The sequence below is a fragment of the Clupea harengus genome, chromosome 12 (genome assembly GCF_900700415.2).
Source record: "Clupea harengus chromosome 12, Ch_v2.0.2, whole genome shotgun sequence".
Lineage (NCBI taxonomy): Eukaryota > Metazoa > Chordata > Actinopteri > Clupeiformes > Clupeidae > Clupea > Clupea harengus.
In genome coordinates this window covers 6,143,320-6,165,419 of record NC_045163.1, presented here as the reverse complement: position 1 = coordinate 6,165,419, position 22,100 = coordinate 6,143,320, and the positions used below count along the sequence as shown (strand labels likewise).

General features: G+C 41.6%; 3 protein-coding genes across 3 annotated transcripts in view; 1 reads left to right on the top strand and 2 right to left on the bottom strand.

The window, feature by feature from the left end:
- The first annotated feature begins 9,211 nt into the window (after positions 1–9,211).
- On the top strand, positions 9,212–11,830 carry ndr1 (nodal-related 1). Its single transcript, XM_012842507.2, has 3 exons — positions 9,212–9,798; positions 10,253–11,016; positions 11,135–11,830. Exons 1-3 carry the CDS (start codon positions 9,495–9,497, stop codon positions 11,285–11,287), a joined length of 1,221 nt encoding a protein of 406 aa, XP_012697961.1. The 5' UTR covers positions 9,212–9,494; the 3' UTR covers positions 11,288–11,830.
- A 324-nt stretch (positions 11,831–12,154) lies between these two features.
- On the bottom strand, positions 12,155–16,702 carry eif4ebp1 (eukaryotic translation initiation factor 4E binding protein 1). The gene is made up of 3 exons (XM_031577665.2): positions 16,207–16,702; positions 13,157–13,348; positions 12,155–12,880 (listed from the first exon to the last, which is right to left on the bottom strand). Exons 1-3 carry the CDS (start codon positions 16,340–16,342, stop codon positions 12,849–12,851), a joined length of 360 nt encoding a protein of 119 aa, XP_031433525.1. The 5' UTR covers positions 16,343–16,702; the 3' UTR covers positions 12,155–12,848.
- Positions 16,703–19,928: 3,226 nt separating this feature from the next.
- Positions 19,929–22,100, bottom strand: part of ank1b (ankyrin 1, erythrocytic b) — a 77,814-nt gene continuing 75,642 nt past the window's right edge. Inside the window, 4 exon segments of the mRNA XM_042709267.1 lie at positions 19,929–20,979; positions 21,399–21,484; positions 21,667–21,735; positions 21,825–22,041. Of these exon segments, the coding sequence (XP_042565201.1) occupies positions 21,431–21,484; positions 21,667–21,735; positions 21,825–22,041 (340 nt within the window). The 3' untranslated portion in view covers positions 19,929–20,979; positions 21,399–21,430.

Sequence of the window (22,100 nt, the reverse complement as noted above, 5' to 3'; positions counted from 1 at the left end):
TTTAAACCAGAAAGCTCTGTTTATTTTTTGGCTTGGGATAGCCTTCTGTTAATTTTGTACTATAGGCTTGACATAATCTGCAGAGGATAAAATAAAATCTGCCTCCAAATTAATTGCACTTTCATGGAGACCAAATCTAAGAAGTATCGGTATCGGTACTCGGTATCGGCAAGTACACAAATAAAAATACTCATACTCGTATCGGTTTGTAAAAAAGTGGTATCGGTGCATCCCTAATAGGTCACTTTGACGCCATAACCTCTATCTTGCATAAGCAATAATGTAGAGCTACTCTATTTTTACTCAGCCTATTAAGCAAGATTATTTTCAAATCCTAAACTACAAATCATATTCGTTCAGCAAAACACTGTTTGGGCAAAAGGACCTTCCCCAGCAAAGTGAATTACTCACTCTGTCTACTGTCAATCACGTTATATCAGACAAATCCAAAAGGCGTTGGCCACTGATTTTTTCCAATCGTTTATGCCTGCCTTGTAGAAATAAAACAATTGTATCACCATGTGTCTACAATGAAACTGACTACAATGAAACGAGATTGGATAAAATGTATTTTTATCCCCTCACAGTCTGTTTCCACAGATTGTGAATCTCCTGTCACAAAGGTATTTAATGTTGGCATGGGCGTCAGGGGAGGCAAAGCAGGTCTGAGCTGAAAGGGGGCTCCCAAAGACATCTCATTACATTCGTTTACAGCAACAACAACTCCATGAGAACTGCCTCGAAATCAGGAGACTGCAATGACATGTCGAGAAACCTATACCATTAGCTTGCTAAGACCTTAGTAATTAGGCTACAGCGTGACATCACCGTGAAACACAACTACCTGTCATAAGCCTGCTAGTAGAAATCAAAGAGCAGGTGATATGAGATAGAAAACAAAACAAAATAGTGGTTAGTGAGAACTCTTAGTGTACGTACATAGACTGAAGCAGGATTAATAATTGGGATTTATGAGAGTGCTCTATGTAGCTAGCTGTTCTATAAGGGGTTTCCATTAACGTTCTGGCTGCTACTGTTATTCCCTACACTATTATTAGCTTATACTGTTCTTAATAAACTGTTTTTAACACGTAAGCGTCTGACAGAACAAAGCTTTAGCCTTACTTGGGATGTAGCCCTGCCAAGGCTGTGAATTAAGAATTAAACGAAGATCTTAAAAATAGGCCTACTAGTGGATGTGAACTGTGCTGCCATTGTTCTCTCCAAACCAACAGAAATGTGTTTTCAAAGCTAACAGATCAGATACAACTATGCTCTTTTCTCTGAAGGAGAATTGTTTTCTGTTGAAAAAGTTTCATAACTCATTCCAGTAAACAGATGTCTCCACATGCCTAATGAAGGTAGGATCAATGTATCATGATGAAGCAATGCCCAGACATGCCAGTCACTACATGCAGTATACTTTTCACTTTGCTTTGTAAGCTACTTAAGAAAATAATAAAAGGTCAGCTTACCCTTTTTTAAGTGTGTGTGTGTATGGCCGGGGAGATGGGGGAGGGGCTATTGCTTGGGGTCCCCTAGAAACACCCCTGAGTGTTGGTCTAGGTCTCTAGGCCTTATGTCCATAAAATGAAAAGCACAACAGTCAATTCAGTGTATGATTCATCTGTTTTGTTTTCTGTGAACAAAAGAATGTGCACTAATTTATGGACACAATGCAGGTTTGTGTTTTTTGTGGACAAAAGGCAATGCACAGAATGTGTTACAACATAAGCTTGAAGAACAAGAAGATAAGAAATACAAATAAGAAAAGGTAGAAGCTTTTCTGCTTGGCCCCCAATACATGTTTAACAAGTGTCACAAGCTGAGGGGAAAACAGCAGAGGTAAAGTAAATCAAGTGAGCACAGAGTTGCCAGCCAGAAGGCCAAAGAACAATGGGGATGATACCACCGAGAGAGCACAGGCAAATTCATGTAAATTCTGACTTTAAAATAGATCAAAAACCCCACCCCCTCTATCCCGAAATAAACAGCCCTGGTGGTAACCTCATTGCCTAGCTTACAGAACACATACGAATATACAAATTCTATATGAAACTATATTTCAGAGTAAATTAGCTAAAATGGACTATTCAGGCGACATCTGATAACAAGCTTTCAACAGGTGCATTACATTTTTCGGGAAGCTGGGTGGTTTTGGATCCTAGAGTGAGTGCTGCTGAATCTTAATCAAACTGCGGTAGCCAAACAGAATCTTAGTTGATATCAAAGGATCCCATTTCAAATGCAGCCGCTTCTTCTCCGCACAGAGAGTAATTATCCCCATTATTCAAATGACGCAAACGCGCCTCAACAGCCCTTTCATATATTTATGGGCTTTTTTGTTTCGAGGCGGTCTATAACGCAAGTGAACACTTCTTTTTCCCAGCGCCGCACAAAAAGCCCCCTACCTCTCTCTCACACTCTGCTTTCCTGAGGCCGATCTGTTTAGCAAACTAATTCAGAGCAATCAGCGTCCTTGACGATTAATTAGGCAATTGGCCTGCAGCCGCACACATTTGTCACTGCGAGTCAGCATCAGCATCAGCCAGTATGTTAGTTTCCAGGATAGGTCTTCCCAGCCAATCAGCGCCCTTTCTCCCTCACAAAGGTATAATTTCCCTTCTATATTATGAGGAATGGCTACATGTCTCTCATATTAAAGGAAAAAACGATTTCATAGACAATAAAATAGCGCTGCAGTAGAAATGATGTGGTCATCGGAATAGATTGAAGTAGCTTGCCTGTGTCCAAAAAATTATCCCTCACATAAACATGCCAACGCACCATGATTACTACATTACAAAAAAATTGTGTGTTATTTTAGACTGTTGGGTCCTTTTGTTGGGTTATTTGAACTCATTCAGGGTTGTTTTCTGAAACCCAGTTAATGTTGAAGATGGTGACCCTCCCGTCCTCCATCAGATGCAACAAAACCTACCCAGCGGCTGGGTCACTCTAAGTCAGTTGTTTCATTACTTGAACTATGTAACAAGTTAAAAAAATTTAATTTTTCTCCCAACCATCCTGTCCAGCAGTTCCAATATGCACTGGTAAACGGGTCGATTTCTGAGTAAAATAGAAGTTTGTATCTACTTTTAATCTTTTTTATCTAGCACAGAGACATGCCCTTCATGAAATGATTCATGATTAGTGTGACTATCCTTCTAACATTTTATTTATTTATTCTTCCACCCGAATTTGCCACCACTTCTGCTCCTGGTGCTTTCGAGACATCGACACCGTTCCAACATTACCACGTCCATCCTGTTCCAGTGTTGTGCTCTTGTAAAAATGGTTACACTGCCCCTTGTCGTTCCTTTGTTACTGTTGTTTTTCATCCCTTTTTTCCCCCATTGAAATGAATAATAGAATGTTCGTCACTCACTCACTATATCATCTTATGGAGTAGACCGTTATAACGCTCTTGCCAGCGTTTCTCATCAAAAAGGATGCTATATTTGACCATTTAGTGTTGTTGAATAGCCTACATAACAAACAACTTGCATTGAGAAAATCAAACAAGCTGAGAGGTAGACAATCTTGTTAAATGCAGTCCGAAGACATAAGTAGGCCTAGGTAGCCTAATGTCACTGAGAGACAGAGTGTAGCCTACTGATACAAACAAGGTGCTTCAAGCAGAAATGACTGCTGTGTGTATCCCAAGCACAATGCAAGATGTAAATCCCAGAAACACATTGCTAATCAATACACAAAACCAATTCAGCTCAGCGACAGGCCAGTCAACCCCAAACAACAACTTTAGAGAAAAAATACCAGTCTGAAGCGAGGCACTAATAGTGACATTAACTAAATGTTTTAATAGCCTCCTCGTGTAGGCCATGCCTTACGTTCTATCTTTTTAATTACCAAGGACATGAACAAAATCACATTGTAAAAGAATATTCTATCACACCATACAATAGCGAACTTGTACATTTTCCCAGTCTCACATCTGCTGTCAAATAAGGTCAAAGTATATTATTGTTGTCACATGCCCACACATCTCCAGTTCAAATTAAGTAGATCCATAACAGGATTTCATACAACATATTTTCTCTTCCATTGAAATTGGCAAAATGCTTCATTTGAGTTAACAATTGAACCATATTTCTTAAATAAGACAGACTTTATGGTCTGAACAGTCAAACTTTACCTTTGACGTACCTCTTGGGGGTACAACCAAGAATACTCAGCCTTTGAACACCATACATCATCAGACACATTCTCAAAGACATGGGTTTCTTTGGTTGTTCAGTGTATTATTGGATAAATCCGCTACATCTAATAAAATGTTCTGATTTTTCAACTACTTAGACTATTTGTCCAAACCTTTACACTTCTTGTACCAGCAGACCCAGTGACATTGACTTTGAGGATTTCAAAATAATCTAAGCATCAGTGACATTCTTTACATTTTAAAGCATAGAGGATGGGTACAATTTTGTAACACTTTAGACCTTTAACTTAATACATGGACAGATGATAACATTTTTGCCTTGATCTGGGTAAATTATGTATCTTATTGCACACAACTAATCAAGACTGTCAACTAATTTTGAATACAGTTGTATTAATCATGCTGTGTGCTGTTTGCTCATGTATTTCACATTATATAAATTACAAAAATCAGCCTTAATAAGTACTAAATTAAGAGCTACTACTTCATTTCTTCCCAAGAGGCGGAAACGGTCTTCTATACATATCATATCAGTCCCCCCTCGTGGTGGGAAGTAACACTTACTTTTTAAAACTAGGCTTGGTATGTTGTAAAATAAAAATCAATTATTTATGTCTTTATAACTTTTATTTGGCTATAGGCTACCTTACAGTAGCATAACATAATGGTGAGTAGCTCTGGTGCAAATATTTTTCTGGCCTAGCCCCCTCCTCTCAGAAGTGCACGCTAGTGCGCACGCACACACACTTACTTGCACGCGCACACACACACACACACACACACACACAACCACTCCAGACAATTGGAAAGCGCACAATTGTTGTCACCATGGAGAAGCTCATACAACTTCCATCCTGCAAACCAGCGGCTGCTATTGGTGGGGCTGATCAAAGGCTGGCAGAAGCGCCAAATGTATCAACGCTAATCTAACAGTTTGTCCAAGGACTCAAACCACTACAGCCTAATTTCTCCAAATATCAAACATCCGAAATGGCTTTAACAAGCCTACATTAAATTCACACAAAAGGAGCTTAACTATCATGTCGATAACCATAGAACAAATACCCATCAAAGAAACAGAACAGCTCATTGTGGGCCTGCATTGAATGAAAAGATGACGGCACCTGATCACACACTCATTATTCATCATCATCTGCGGCCAACGCTTATCACACACATAGATTCCAGTAGGTGTGCATCTCCCAACATATGAAAGGTAAGGTTTACATTACTGTAGATACATCTCTGATCCCACTCCATAACAAGGAGAAACCTGTACTCACCCAATAGAAGTTCATATGGTATAGCAAAGCCATTAACAACGTTACGTAAACCTACTGCTCAAGTCTGCCCAAGCCAATCATCGGAGTCTTTCTTGACCCATTCTGCTCCTTAAACAAGATTTATCAACTTGAGTTTAATAGTAGCCTACTCAATCTGTTCTCTTTTGTTCCCTCCCTCTTTTGAGCGCTGCTTTTTTGTTTGGGCTTGCTGAACATTATTTATGAGGCTTATTTAGGCTATCGATAGTTTGCTGAAGAACACTGCTTCTTGCTAAAAGGTTGAACCGTTGAGTAAAATGTACGTCACGACGTCCACGCAAATGATCACAAATTACAGAGAGCAAGATCATTGGACAAACAAATTGGTATTTCCCAAGTGTATATTCTCCATAACTTTGAAAAAGAAAGCAACCAAATTGAGGAAGTAGTGGGTAGAAGTAATATGTATTTTTAATAAAAAATGCAGTTTCGGAACATTTCGAGAAGGACGAATAAAAATAGGCTACATACAAATTGTTTATGACTCAACCCAGTAGGCTAAGTATTGCCCTATACATAAGGCAGGAAGGTGGTACAGTTATCAACATTTCCAGTAATTTTAGTAATATTGTTGAGTGGTTAGTTTGAAGACTGCGCGATACGGTCGTTTCGCGATAGGGCCTACCACCGTGGGCCCCTGGGTAATTGCTCTGTCGATATTACGCCAGTGCTAATTTACCTAGTATTATCTTAATATCAGTTTATAGATAATAGATTGGACCTTAAGCTGTTAAAGTGTTTGACTTTCAAATTATACAAATGTTATGTTTAGCATTGTAATATGAACCAGCATATGGGTTGAAGTTGCCGAATGAACCTATCTGTCAGGAATCGGTTAACTCAGCGTTGGGTTGGTCTAAAAAGTTACCCAGCAGGTATGGTAAAATTGCAACGTTAACTTATCCGGATGGGCTAGGCTGACTCAGCGTTGGGTTCGTCCAAATAATCCAGCGGCGCGGTTAAACTATAGCAACCAATTTAGCTGAGTTGGGATAACCAAACCTGTGTTCTTTCCATTATTTAATCAGCACTGGGTTGAGAATAATCCAGCTTGAGGTGTTTTAAACCCAGTATTTTTTTAGAGTGTAAGGCAATATCAACGGCTTACTGTCAAGTCAATGATATTGTAGGCCTATAGCCCATCTCTGACGTCTGTCCATGATATTGAGACTTGGTTTTCCGCTTGAGGCAACTGACAGGACTATTGGCAAAGTTTTCGAAAATGGGTTATTACATATGAATGCAGCCGTGCCTTAATATACTCAGAAATCCCGGGGACTATTCAAATTAATTAAAAGAAAGAAAACTTGAAATAAAAAATGGTCCTGTTCGAAATTAAATTATGTTTCTGCAAAATGAACAATCAGCATCAGCACTTCATAATCATCAGATTGCATTTGAATTTTGTTCCTAAGGCCTAACCATGATTAATATTGGGCTGTAGTCTACTTTTAATCATTCAATTTCCCTCGGGATTAAGAAAGTATCCATCTATCTATCATTAGGCCTACTATTCTCACTACATAAAGAAAACCATAAAGGTTGTTTTGTCGAACCAAAAAAGTTTGATGAATATCTTGACCAGTCTTGCAGGTGGAGCTACATCGCAGGCCTTGGATAGAATATATGACGCAGGTAAAACAATGACTGAACATCACAGTTACATGACAGTACTATTTATTTAGTGAATCGCAAGTGTATTTTTGTATTTGCAAGTTTGATATTTATGGTTGGGGATGCTGATTACCAATACATAGGCTATTTAACAAATCAGTAGAAGGGGATTGCGCGAGTGCAATGAATTAGTGTGGTTATCTTTTTCTTTTGTTTTTTTTGCCTGAGTTCCTGCCAACCAGATTAGATAATAAAGCCCCCGAATACACACCCACCACCCACATACTCCAGCTCACATTAGCACATGTCAGAAAAGATTTGTGATACGACAGTGACTTCTCAGACCACGAGTAGGCCTACATGCAATGTGTCCATTGCATCGACAGGTAATGTACAAAAACATATTGATGCTTGACCTGGAAAGATCAGGATGAAAAGCTTCATGGTTTCTAGGAAGAATATTTTTTATATTTTCATCTTATTTCACTCCCACTCACCAAAGGGGCGAAAACCCCGCTTTAAGACTCAACGTCCCTCGTTATACGGAGCAAGATATATCGAAGAAACGAGGTTCAAGAATTCACACCTATATCACTGCTAATCAAAGCCGTTTATGTTCTTCGACGCTGTTTGAAATACTTGTACAATAGTCATATAGCGCCCACTAGTGGATAAAAAGAAACATAATAATATGTACAAAATCAAAGTTGGTGCAACATTCTTGCCAAAACTTAACAAAACAAAATCGTAGTCTGACAATTATTGATAAGATGTTTTGGTTATCTTAAATAAAATAAAAAACGAGGATAAAACAGGTAGACATCAAAGGGTGATCAACACAACTTTTAAGCATAAATTCAATTCAGTGTTCCAAACACCAAACCCAGTTCAAGTGTATTCCTGGTTTCCCAACTTTAAAACTAATTTATGTCGCTTGTTGCCATATTCCCATGCCGTTCATTTTGAGAGCAAAATAACGAACACTGCTCAGAAAATAGGTATGCTGAATAAAGCAAAACAGAGGCTTTAGCATATTTTGTGAAGCTGTAGTGTTCCAATACTTTGGAATCACACCCCATATCACTATAATTGACCTAATAACCTTTGAACTGCGTAAGGAATGTGTTTTATACATGGTGTCCAGGAGACTAATGTTGATTACTCTACTCTATACTATCAAAGGAATCTACAATAATGTGCTTAATTATTCGCATGTGCAACGTAAAGAAACATGAGTTGAACAGTTTTGAGTGGGGCCCATATCCCCGTTCCAGATCCAACCCTATACCAGCCATAAAGATATTAGTAATTGAGTTCTGTAAAGATGAAAGATTAGATTTTAATCACAAATCGTTTGATTCCCTCTTTTGATGATTCCACATGACGCATGGATATTTCCCAGAGGCAATTAAAGCTGTTGTTTGATACGTTCTTGATATGCATGACTTTATTTGACTTAATGACTGGATAAAGATGGCGTTAATCTTTTCGTTGCTTTTGTGTATGGGTCCTTTAATTGCAAATTGTCAAATTATAGCCATAACGAGATTGTGTAGAAATTAACCAAACCATGTGTTGTTCGCTATCGATGGCCTATGCGCCACTATGGAGTGAGAAAGCGAACAACAACATGTGTTCTATAGCCATTTGTTTATATGCTTAATCTAGGTTATATCAGAATGTTACCCTCAACCCACGAACAAGCGGGTCTTAAGACAATATACAGTCTGATGCGGGTGGGAAATTGCTTGTAAATACATAAAAGAAAAGCAAAAAGCGGACAGACTGAATAAACAACTGCGATTCCTTGCCACCCACAGCACAATGATTGTGAGTTTTCCACCAAAAACAAACCATTAAGACACTAAACGCCCACCTGTTACTGTTTCCTCATTTCCCAATCTCCTTAATAAGGTGAAAACAGTTATCAATAAAATTAGAACCTCTATTTCATTAGGCCCAAGCCTCCTATGGACACACTAACCTACACATACGAACAGATTCCCCACCATTAATCAAATAACCGCAAGGACTAATCTGCTTGCTTAATATTATTGTTTACGTACTGTGTCAAAGAAGCTTCAATACACAGCCCTTGGCCCAAGGTATTAATGATTTCACACCTCTGAACTACAAAAGACGGCTTGGTTTCGATTCAAGACGACCTTGGCACATGCACCCCTATGAATGCCCGTGGATCACAAGGCGCACTTCAAAAGGCAGAGAGATGACTGAGACCATCAAAAGGAAACAATTCTGTATAAATGATCCTAATGGGACCACAGAGTCCTCAGCATCATCATTCTCTCCAGCAGAGCGTAGGAGTAGGACCTCTTGGCCTGATTTTCTAACTAGAGGAATACACTTGAACTGGAATTATGGAACGCTTCGTCCTGGGAACGTGTGTCATCCTGGCGCTACTCCTGAACTGGATTGGTGGAGTTACAGCGGATTCATCTGGCTTGTTCCACAAACGGATGCGGGGGTCTCACGAAGGCAGCAGTGGTCACTTGAGTTCCACCCACCAGCAGAGCAGATACCCTCTCTACATGATGCACCTCTACCGGACTCTACTGACTGGAGAAGCCTACCAGTCGGCTGCTGACCTCACTCGAAGGGGCATTCACAGTGACAACCCGAGCCTTCACGACTCCGACTCAGTTCTGAGTCTGGTTGCCAAAAGTAAGCATATCTTTATATTATTGAAATATTCAGAGATATTTTAAAAACGTAACGAACGTGTGTTGTGCCCAGATATTATAGTATCCTGCTCTAGTCTCTTGTGCGCATTTTATTATTTAATGATGCCGTAGCCTAATTACTGTGTGTTCTCCCAAACAGTCGGTTTAATAATTTAAGCGAATTAACTTAATTGGATTTAGTCTACATGGGCGATTAACCAAAAAGCATGTCCAGGCGATTTGTTGCGCAGTAGACGTAGTGTCTGTAGCAAATGTTCGAAGCAATACACATTCTTTCAGTGAGGGCTTTCAACATCAATGATGGCTCGTCCCATGAACGAAGCCTCCTGTGAAACAAGGCTTTTTGATCCCCAAGTACCAGGTTTAATACAGTGGATGCAATGCAATGTTGCCCTGTTATTTGTGTTCTAACTTTTCATCTGTTGTATATTTAGGTTGCAGTCAAACTGGAACGAGGTGGAGTATCACTTTTGATATTTCTTCTATCTCAACGAGCGACCCTGTGCAACGATCTGAGCTGCGCATTCGGCTGCCTACATTCTCAAAGTCCAAGAGCGCAATAGTGGACATCTACCACGCCCGCGGCAGCTGTGATAAGGCACCGTGCCCGGGCCGCCTTCACCTGGCAAGTTTCAGAGCCACACCTGGCGACGGAGCCTCTCACTCTTCCTGGAGAGTGTTCAACATCACCGCCATGCTCAGGTACTGGCTGCATCAGGGAGAGCCAGTGGAGAGCATGGAGGAGAGGGGAGAGATGGTGCAAGGTGATGATCAGGAGAGCGTGCATCACTCCACGACTGACAGAGTCATGATGGTGGTCTTCTCTCAACACAAGCAGATGGCTGGTCAATGGGCGCCAACACTGATCCACACAGCTGAGCGGTCCAAGTACGCTGCTTTGGATCGGGCCGGAACGAACAACCCCGGACATGCTGCAGGGCGCCGTCGCAAGAGGAACCACCAGACACGGGACATGGTGCGTGAAGCAGCAGGGGTGGCGAGGGCGCCTGGAATCTTCTCCTCGGGGGGTCAGCAGAAGACACTGTGTAGAAAGGTGGACATGTGGGTGGACTTCGAGCAGATCGGCTGGAGCGACTGGATTGTACATCCAAAGCGCTACAACGCATTCCGCTGCGAGGGAAGCTGTCCCAGCCCTCTGGATGAAAGCTTCTCGCCTACCAACCACGCTTACATGCAGGTAAGGGCACTCCTAGTCTTATGGAAACATATTTCCATTAATTTGATGTTACGTTTCATTGGCTGACCTGACTGATGTTGAGTTGTTCTAACATGTTACCCTCTTGTCTATGTTCTAGAGTATGCTGAGGCTGCACCACCCTGACCGGGTGGCCTGTCCATCCTGTGTGCCCACTCGACTCAGCCCACTTTCCATGCTGTACTACGACAACGGAGAGATGGCCATGAATAACCACGAGGACATGGTGGTGGAGGAGTGTGGATGCCTCTGACTTCTCTCGTCGTTCACGGACGACACAGTAGTACTTAAAAAAAATGCCACTATCCGTCTCTACAGAATGGTGGAACTACGTCTGCACTTTGGTAGTTATGGGGTCATCTATAGTCTCAGGAACTAGTCACCCTATTGACCATCTACAAAAAGCAGACTCATTTGTTTTGCCAAATGCCATAACGTTCTTAGTGGCATCTGGCAGCCTAACTGAATTGCTAAAATAAGCACTGATCCCTCTCACCAGCCTACAGGAAAAGGGGAGTGTCTACCAAGAAAGGACACATATAGCGCTTTATTTCGGCTGCGTGACTCTGGTGTCAACACAGTGGTATTTCATGTTTTTCGACCTCGAACCGGACATTAGAAGGAGAATGTACTAAGTGGTGAACTGGACAATTCTGGAATTATTGAAGTTGGAGGAGAGATGACACAACTAACCCCAATGCCTTTTAAACAGATTTCCTTCCTGTGTGTGAAAACGTGTAATTATGTAAATAAATGTAATGACAAAGCTAATAAACGTTCTTATTATATACATTTACAAAGTAGTTTATTTCTGAAAAAAAAAAAGATTTTGCATCCTTGCTTTAGACATATAAGAGTTATATTCACAATCAAGCGATTAGCAGACATACCCAACAAGTTAGCCATCTTACCATCTCATGTGTACATTTTCCTCTGAGAAGTGAGGTGTTTTTCTTGCATGACACTGTAGAACAGTTAAGTGCATTTTGAGTCAGATCATAGGAAGCTGAAAATGTGCTGTTAGTTCATTGACTCAAAATCATAACCAGCTATACTGGATGATGGGGTATGTAGGAGTTTATAAGTGCATCTTTGAACTAGACACAGCACAGAGGCAACATTTGGTTTGTTTGTTTGTTTTTATTCGTGTTATTTATTTTCACTTCACTTTTTCTTCATGGCCAGGTGTCCCAGAGACCAGAGAGATTCACCTCATTTACAAAATAAAAAAAGGCATATTACATTCTCATGAATGACACTGTGAAAAATGTTTTTCAAAAGAACAAAAATAAGTAGATTATCATTAATACAAAAGGCATTGTTGCCCAGACATTAGGGAGGGCCCTCAATGAAACTTCGCCTTTTCTAGAAAAGACCTCTCAAAGAGGTGCAAGATGGCAATGGCGCTTAGGAGTTGAGATTTCAGAGTATTCTGTATAATGCTTATTACCTTACAGAGAAGGTAATCCCACAGTGTCACTTTCCACCATCACATTCCAAATGACCTCTGCTGTTACTCAACAGGAGCAGAAAATGCATTTGCAAAAGATGGTCTCAACAGCAGAAGTATTTGGTGACCATGATATGTCATTGACGATACTGAAACTTGCCTGACACCTACAGCAGAAGAGTAATACAGCATTTAGGCACTGCAGCGTTAGGTCAACACTGGATTTTAAACGTTGATGGGAGAGGGTGGACACCTCTTGATTTGCACGGTGTCTTTTGGAACAGTCGTCTTCTTAATGGAAAAAGGGGCTCATCAGCCATCATCTCCCTCTTGATCTGGGGGGGGGGGGGGGGGTCGGGGGGGTTTAGATGTCCATTTCAAACTGGGCATCTTCCCCTTTAAAAGACACAAAAACAGAAGTCACAAAAACAGAAAACATTGAAGACTGCAATTTGTGTAACATGTACAACAGAAGTGCAGCTAAGTATTTAACGGATTTATTCATCTTAACATATATATATTATACACCCACCCACCCACACACACAGGCCCTAGTCAAGCCCTAAAGTATATACTTGCAAGCCCTTAAAGTCAACATAGCAAAATAATGTGTTCAACAGTCCCAAATGAGTGCATGTAACAACAGGAAACCGTAGTTCCCTTTAAATATACCTGCAGCTTTGTGTGCAGGGGGGCTGCAGTTATTGTTAAGGGGCGGCTTGGTATGGGCTGTGTCGTTGTTGGCAGTGGATACAGCAGGGCTGGTCACCCCTGGAATGTCAGGGAGGCAGCAGGGGGGTGTGCGGGCCAGAGGGGAAGTACGGCAGTCCAGGAGAAACTTCCGGTCGTAGATGATGCGGGTTCCTGGAAAAGGTTTAATGGTATGTACTTGGTATAAACAAAGCAGCAAGAAAAAGTGTATCACCACTGACAGCTTCAGATAAGTGTGGGCAAGATAAAAAAAAAAAACTAAATAATGTCATGACTGTCCTGACAGACCCAGTTCTTGAAGGAGTGCATTCAACAAACACACACACGTAAGATTCCTTTAGTCAAAAATTGCGTGATGCAAAGTCGTTGACCAATATGGGTTTTTCAATGGCAATGACGACGATCTAGAGAGCAAGGTGACCAATGGCAGATATATAATGCCGATATCATGTAGTAGTTCTTGTTTTTTTTGCATCTGATAAAATACAACAACTTAATAATAATAATAATAATAATAATAATAACAAATTCCCCCAAAATCAAGCCAAATAATTACCTGTCCAACAGAAATACTACACGCCCTTCAACTCTCTCAGATGTTGCCATCGTTACCTCCTGACCTGCTGGGACTGCATTGGGTTAAAGAGCTAGCTTATAGCTCATTATGCTAACAGCCACACCACCAACTACAAACCAACAACTGCCTGGCTTCCAGTCCCTGGGGTGGGTGCTTTTACTTAACGGTTAAGCTTGGCATCTAGACCCTTTCGTCCTTATCTCGTCACAGACTTCTTGACTTCACAGACAGTTTGTTTTTGTTAACTAGGGAGGACTTTCAGTACACAGCCTTTGCAACTTTCTCTGCCATTCTTGTGGGACTAGTTCACTAGCTTTAGCAATGTGCCTTGGGGGATATTCAGGCCAGGCACAATGAGTGCACAGACAGAGTGCACGCAGGTAAATAGGTAGACAGGCAAGTAGGCCACTCAATAATTTCATTCGGCATTAATGAAATACATTTTTACAGCCACAGATGACAGATTTTTTTTCTTTTATTGCCAGAGCATTTGATTTATTCAGTGCCGACCATGCTGCAGACATGTTTTGTTTTCCGGCCTTGTAAGTGCAAGCATTGCCGACGCACATTATCTGAAAATGGCTTTTAAATCAGCCCAACCTTTTCCCTCAAAGTCAGGTGCAGAAGCAGTGAATTAATCTCCCACACACATAAACACGTTCCTGGCACTGAGCCCATCTCTGATCAGTATGGCGCAACACGCCCAAAGCTGCTTGATTTTTTTTTCCACCTGTGAGACCTACCAAAGCTTACACTGTCACCTTCACACTAACTTTAACCGTGTACTTTCTTATCACTGGTTTAAAAAAGTGTGTATGGACAGGCAAGGCCTCCAGGCCGGGTGCGTAAGGAGAGAAGAACAGAAGGGTAAGGGTCAGGAAGGCCAGCAGCCCTATTAGACCAGCTGAAATTCACTGACAACATTCCCACACATGGTGCCGTATCCTTGGCCCACATATGCTCTCTTCTGTGATTAAACAGTGTCTGACTCTGTACTCTAGCTATAGACAAAAAACGTGCAAGGACACGACAACCCATTCCCTATCTTTCACCCGTTTATAATCCAAACAAGCCCAGCTGCTTGAAAAGCTTCCCAGACATAAAGGCCAACTTCATGGCCGACCATCCTGTTGATGATGGCTCTGTAGTTTGCTAATCGTTTCTCGCTTGCAAGTCAGATGTATATTTTGAGGAACAGGAACAATGTCATTGCAGGGCAGCAGATATGAAACTTGATTCCATACTGACACCCACTACACATCCTCTGTCCATTGGAAGCCAACTGGTGCACAACATCACATGCCAAAGCTATTTTTAGTTATCTATATGGAGATTACGTTAAAAATGTGTGAAAATAGAATAAATGCGTGTACGATGGCTGTACGATTGATAGTACATTTTACAAAGATGTTAATAAAAAAAAAAACAGCTCTCGAACAAACTGCCTTAATGTCAAGAGGGCTTCTGAACGCTGAAGGGAGGATGTTCTGACAGTGTGTCACATGCTTGCACGAGGAGATTTCCTGCTACAGTTAAAAGACTATGCAGAACAGGGAGGATTTTCCAGGAGGTGTCAGAAATATATTTAAATGTATCATAGTCTTAATGTCAGAATGTAACCCAGTGATGGATATGCCACAGTGAGAGTTCCGTGACAGACCGTGGCTAACGTTAAATATAATTGAAATAGCATTACTGGTCCCCTTGTAAGTAAACAAGGTGGCATTTCTATTGAGCAAGAGCTGGCCAGTTCCTTGTTTAGATTAACGGACTGGTCACATGGGGCTTGGAAAACAACAGCCTATACTCAATTTATGTAGTATTAGCTGATCATGCATGCAAGTACACAACATGTGGTCTTGCAGAGAAATCAGTAGCTATAACTTTATTTTCTTACTGCGAGATATTTCTTGACTACGTCAGTAGATACTTGTTTACGCTGGAATGCCTCGTGTTTGACACTTGCGCAGGCGTGCACAGCTAGCTGACGTTTCTGCGATTTAATGCTCACACGTCGCAGGTGTTATATCATATAAACAAAAGTGTTTATTCACATTCAAAATTCCCTACCACATTTTCCTCGAGATAATAACTTGAGTCTGATAACGTAGGGCCAGCAACTATAACACTGGCTAACACTGTCTAAGGTTTGCCGTTATGGTTGCATGAGAATGAGATGCTGTGGCTACCAAAATGTAGCGACAGAGCTAACACTAGCCAGCAAGCTAATATAGCTAGGTTAGGAGACTAGCAAATTAGCATGCAAGTCACAATAACTTGAAGCAAGACTGCAGCACCATAGGTATCTCGACAGTGCAACTGTCGTGACTTTAGTTCGTAGACCAATAATGAGATAATAAGCGAATATATGAGCACCCACACCTGACGCACAAGCAGTCTGTGATTTGTAGAATTGCATTGTTTATTTATTTACCTCCTGGTGTTGTGCTAAACAGAGTCCCCCCAGGCGTAGTGGAGTAATCATGTGGCATATGGGCCGCATCGCTGATGGTCACCCGTCTGGTGGACGGAATGGCACGGCTGGTGGTCTTCTGACTACTCACGGACATGTCTAGAAATTGTAACGAATTCCTTACTGCAAACTGTCGAAATCTGGTACAACTGCACCCGTAACGTTAATCGAATTCAGACTGCTTGCTAGCTGGAAGCTGCTACTAGACGCGTTGATTCAGTTCAATAAGCTGTTTTAATGAACAAATGTAGTCCGACGTTGGAAGGTAAGCAAGTAACTTATAACAAAATATATATTTATCTAAACTACCCTTTACGCTAAATAATCATTCATTCACTCACGCTAACGGACCAAAACACTAACCCTTTGCAGAGCACGCTTTCCTCTCTCACACTCTTTCACTAACCCACCTCACACTCAACACAGTGGCAGGCAAGGTTATTTAAAATGGGAAAATATGATGTCGCCCCCCACGGTCATCAAAGGGAATAGCATTACAGGATGGATTGTTTATCCCGTTCACGCAGTCCCCAATGCATCATGCTGCCCTTTTGACCTTTGGAAACAACGCATGTAGACTTTCTGTAGTTGGCTTCTGATACTTAATTCAAGTTGAAACCAGTTTATAAGCATCTATATTGCTTCAACAATTTGTGTTCTTCTCAATGGACTAGGCCTATTCAATGGACAAACATGACTAACATTCTACAAAGCTTTCATGCTTTTTTTCCCATCCTCTCTCTCTCTCTCACACACACACACACACACACACACACACCACTTTCTATATGTCACATCTTTCTTTATTAATTACTGTAAATGGTTTGAGCTGGTGTGCAGGGTACATGGTCTATACATATCTTCATGTCAGAATGAATCTGATCAAAAGGCTTGTATACATTTTCATGTTTGTTTTGCCTCTCTTTATAACAATAAAAAAGAAAAGAAAACAAGATCAAATAGCTACAAAGCCTCTACATTCTCCATGTTATGGGAAGTTTCCTCTAGTAGAACTAATATGCTTAAAGTACATCCATAACAACTCTAACAAGGGTGCATAGCATTCTAATTAAATATATTTTGTCATATATTTATACATATATTCTTTATTAAAAACATCTTTTCTGTGCATGTGCGCAGTTGCATTCCTTAGTACAGAGTAATATGATATTGCATTAATATTGTCATTTATCCATTCTAAAGGAGTATAGTTGAACTCTAGTTTTTGCAACAGTTAACATTGTACATAAACTCATATAATTTTTTAAAATACATAACCATCTCAATGTTTTTTTCACACCATATCTCCCATGGTGCTCTCTAAAAGACACTCTGTCCTCCACCCCCATCCAACCATGCAGAGACCTCTCTTCCCCTTAAACACACACACACACGCACACTCTCTCTCACACACACACACACACACACACACACACAGAGTTTCATAGATCACCCTGGACTTTCTGGGCAGCATCTGTTCCACTTGAAAGCAACTTACAAGACACACAAAAAATCTGTTGCACAGTCAACCCTCCCATCCCTATCTGCTACTTAGAGGGGGCAGGTTCCCCACCCGTGAACCTCTATGTATGAACCTATCTAGATTCTTAACCCTTGTCTTTCAGTTCGTTTGGATAACTAAAACCTGAGTGAAAGAATCTTTAAAAAAAGTGTACACTTGTGAGTGACTGAGTGCTGGATGACAATGATAAAGTAGTGTGCTTTACAAGTGAATCATTCACACGTAAAAAGATAAAGCTCATTCATTTGTTTGATTCAGTCATTCAATAACCCATTCATTTGTCAACCGAGCTGTCGTTCATGCATTCACAGTTCAATCAGTCACCTGACCCTACATTCAGCATCTTAAATAATGACATTAAAATGAAGGCTTGATGTCATGTCATTGAATGGAAAATGTGTCGTATGATCATGTGAACCTGCTGAATTGCTACCTGCACATCATCTGTGTTGTGAGTTTAGGGCCTCTTTTACAGCTTGCACGGACACCCCTGGCTGTGGATGCTTTTCTCTGCTCAACCTACCACTACAGTATCAGTAGGTGGCGATAGCAACTGTCTTCCTCTTCAAGTAGCTGCTCCAGACAGAGAACGGCGGCTTTCGTTACCCTGACATTAAATAATAAAATCTTTATGCTAATGAGGAGGCTACATAGCATTTCCCATCATAGAAATGAGCTGCTGCAAACAAAACCAACGCAACATGTTTACAAATGCATGCGTCTAAAACACACCTATCTCATAGGCTGAAATGAATGCTACACAGGTATAGGGCACAGATGTAATCACAATCTGACAAATACGCAGTGCTCTGTGAATGTGACCGCAGGTTTGAGATTATTGCTTTGGTGGAATATATTTCCTCCTTGCCTCTACAGGCTTTTGTCAATGAGACAAAAGTGTGTCAGACTGTATGAACAATAAGGATGTGTGTGTGTGTAAGGGGAACGATTTATATTTCACATTTGCTTTGTGTGTGTGTGTGTGTGTGTGTACATGTAGACATACACGCGTGTGCTCATGTTAATTGCAATTAAAGCTGAGGGGGTGACTGAGTGTGACTTCACAGTTGAGGGGTCAGTTTTATTAAGAACTATCACAGTGCTGTCTGTCTGTCTGTGTGCCTGTCTGTCTTTCTCAAACCTACTGCTCCTGTTAAAAGAAAGAGAATCGTAACAACTTCACATGCCAAACTAATCTTCTACTGTGAGTCTTTCCATTCTGCCATGTATTTGCAACATGGCAGTGATCAATGACACAGCGGCTACCGCTTAGACATCCATTTAGTCCTACATATGTGTTTGTCAAGAACAGGGCTTCATTTAAGATAAGAGAACCACAAGGATATAACCACCGGCTTCAAACTCAACACCATAAACCACAATGTCCAATCAACCACCAATTTTGCAAATTGGCTGAAGATTTCACATATTTAATCTCTGAATTGATTGAGTAAAAATTTGGAGGGGACCTGTGGGGTACATTGCTAAGCACCTGAAACAGACTACACAGTACCTGGGCTAGACTTAACCTAGCTCTTGTAAATCTGAAGTAGTAGCTAGATACCTTTTACGGGGTGAGCATAATCAATGCAGTTGTGTGGTGCAGTGAATAGGAAAACAGAATTGCTACAGGTGAGGCACAGAGATGGGACAAGGACAGAGAGTCACAAAGCGTGGCTGAGGACAGAGAGTCACAAAGCAGGCTGAGGAGAGAGAGAGTCACAGAGCGGGGCTGAGGAGAGAGAGAGTCACAGAGTGGGGCTGAGGAGAGAGAGAGTCACAGAGTGGGGCTGAGGAGAGAGAGAGTCAAAGAGTGGGGCTGAGGAGAGAGAGAGTCACAGAGCGGGGCTGAGGAGAGAGAGAGTCAAAGAGTGAGGCTGAGGAGAGAGAGAGTCAAAGAGTGGGGCTGAGGAGAGAGAGAGTCAAAGAGCAGGGCTGAGAAGAGAGAGAGTCACAGAGCGGGGCTGAGGAGAGAGAGTCTCATCCCCCTACCTTTCAGGGATTTTGAGGCAGAGCCTTAGCGTTAGCTTTACGACCCCCAGGCTAGCATTCAGCAGCACGTGCCTTGCTTGGCTCAGGGAAGGGGCAGAGCTTCCTTTTCATATATTTTTTGAAAAATAAAAGTATATACGAACAGTAAGAAAAGAAACAAAAGGCAAAACACAAACAATACAATTTATAGTTTTCTTTACACAAAGGGAAACGGAACAAGGCCCAGATAAATGCGGACACAAACACATGCAAGCACACTCGGACACGCGCGCACACACAAACGCAGAGAAAGCAGAAAAAGCACAATCATTTTTTTTCTCATTCCCACATCAAAAACATCTTGACATAGTCACAAAAAACATGGACCAATCAGGAGAGGGTTCGGTGCCAAGCTAGAAGCGAGTACACATGCCGACACACACCCACACATAGACACACACTCACATTCATACACGCATGTCACACATTCACATAGACCATAGAGTGCATATACCATGAAGGAACAGGATTAAGGGTCTGTGGGATGAGGAAGTGAAATATCAACGGGCTCAGTTTCAATTAAGTTGTTTGGTTGTCTTTCTGACTGTCTTGTTCAAGAAAAAAAAAATGTCGCATTTTTTTTGGAGCAATAGTGTTTCAAGTCTCCTTTTTCAATGGAAATGCCTTCAGTTTGCAGTATAGGTCCATGATAAGTTCAGCACCCCCCCCCCCCCAACATAAATCCTGGGACGTCCCTTTTCTTCATACCTCTCTTTTTTTTTTGTTTGTTTTGTTTTTTTAGATAATGACAGGTCATAGGTCATGCACCAGCAGTCAATCATGCGTTTACAGTTGACAGGAAGCACTTTTTTGTTTGCTTTTTTTGTAGTTTTTTTCCTTCACGTTTTGTAAAAAAGAAATTCATGCCCTATACTAGTTGTGTTTTTGTTGTTGTTGTTCTTTGTGTGTTTGTCTTTTTTGTTCTGTTTTGTTTGTTCTGCTGTTGTTAAAAATATTACAAAACTACAGGAAGATGTCCTCTCCACATTTGCCCCATCTCTTATGTAGTGGTCGTCAGTGATGGTTTTGCGGTTTTGTTGATGTCTGGTTGTGTCAGTAGGATGCCTTCTTGTCGTTCATTTTGGATTTTTCCCATCCCCTCTTCTCTTCTTCTCTGCCTGTTTCGTTCTGTCTCCTGGTTGTGTATTGGGGACTGATGGTTTGGCAGTGGATGTCCGACCCTGTGGGTAAACAACGAGCCTGTCAGTCAAAAGACACCACCCGAAATTGATCAAAGCTAACTTTTAGTTAATTGCTAAAAATGACTCTTTGCAATGCTAGGCATCTGCCTGATTGATATCAGCAGGAGGTTTTGTGGACAGTAATCTACACAAAATGCTCATGGACTCCTGATACCAAAGTCAGTTGCCAGAGTGTAGTGCAACTACAACCATCCAAATCATTTTGGATGTTTTCGGGACAGCATTGGTGAGCGCTCTACTCTAGCCAGGGTGCAAAGCGGTGGGTCCATAGTGAGGATCAATGTTTATGGGAGCTAATGCAAGCAAATATGCTAGCAGTTCCGTCTCTTCTTAGCAGCCGTTCATCAAGGACTCTTACGTATATCTATTTATGTGCTATGTTCTATGGTTGAGTGTACCTTCAGGACTGTGTGTATTTGTTTCAGTGCTTTTATCTCCGCAGACGGGTATGCTTCACTGTCTCCCTCTTCACTTCCACACCCAGCTAGGAGGGAGGGAGGGAGGGAGAGAGGGAGGGGGTCAGAAAGACAGGAGGAGGAGGAGGAGGAGGGGAAAAGACTTGAGCGTTCATCAGTGTTCTTGTGAGCTCAAAGTAAATTACTTGCGCACGCTGCCTTCCTGTAAACATATGAGTGGTTTAGTGTGACGTTCTCGAAAGGCACCTACCTTCACAACTACATTTCCGTGTTCGTCCGTGAACTGTGGCTCCGCAGGGGAATCTACACCTTCTTCTCTCTGCAAAAGCCACAGAATTGTGTGAAATGAAAGATGCTGGAAAAAAAACTCAGCGGCATCATGGGAAATCAAACATGTCTTCCACGCACCTTCCGTCGGTCATGGTCCCAGGAGTGAAGCTCCCCCTGCTGTTGCGAGAAGCCAAGGCCCTTCTCAAAGGGCTGCGTGCCCAGCAGGCGGCCCCGCAGGACCTCCGAGTGGCCCGTGTCACACACCGGTGTCAGAAGCGCCTCCTGGGACACGCGTGACTGGTTGTGATCGCGAGTTGATGACATCGCATAAGGCTGAAAGGCACCATGGCTCAGCCTAAGGGGTGGATGTTCGCACAAGCTCATACAGACAAAGACAAACAGACAGACAGGCAG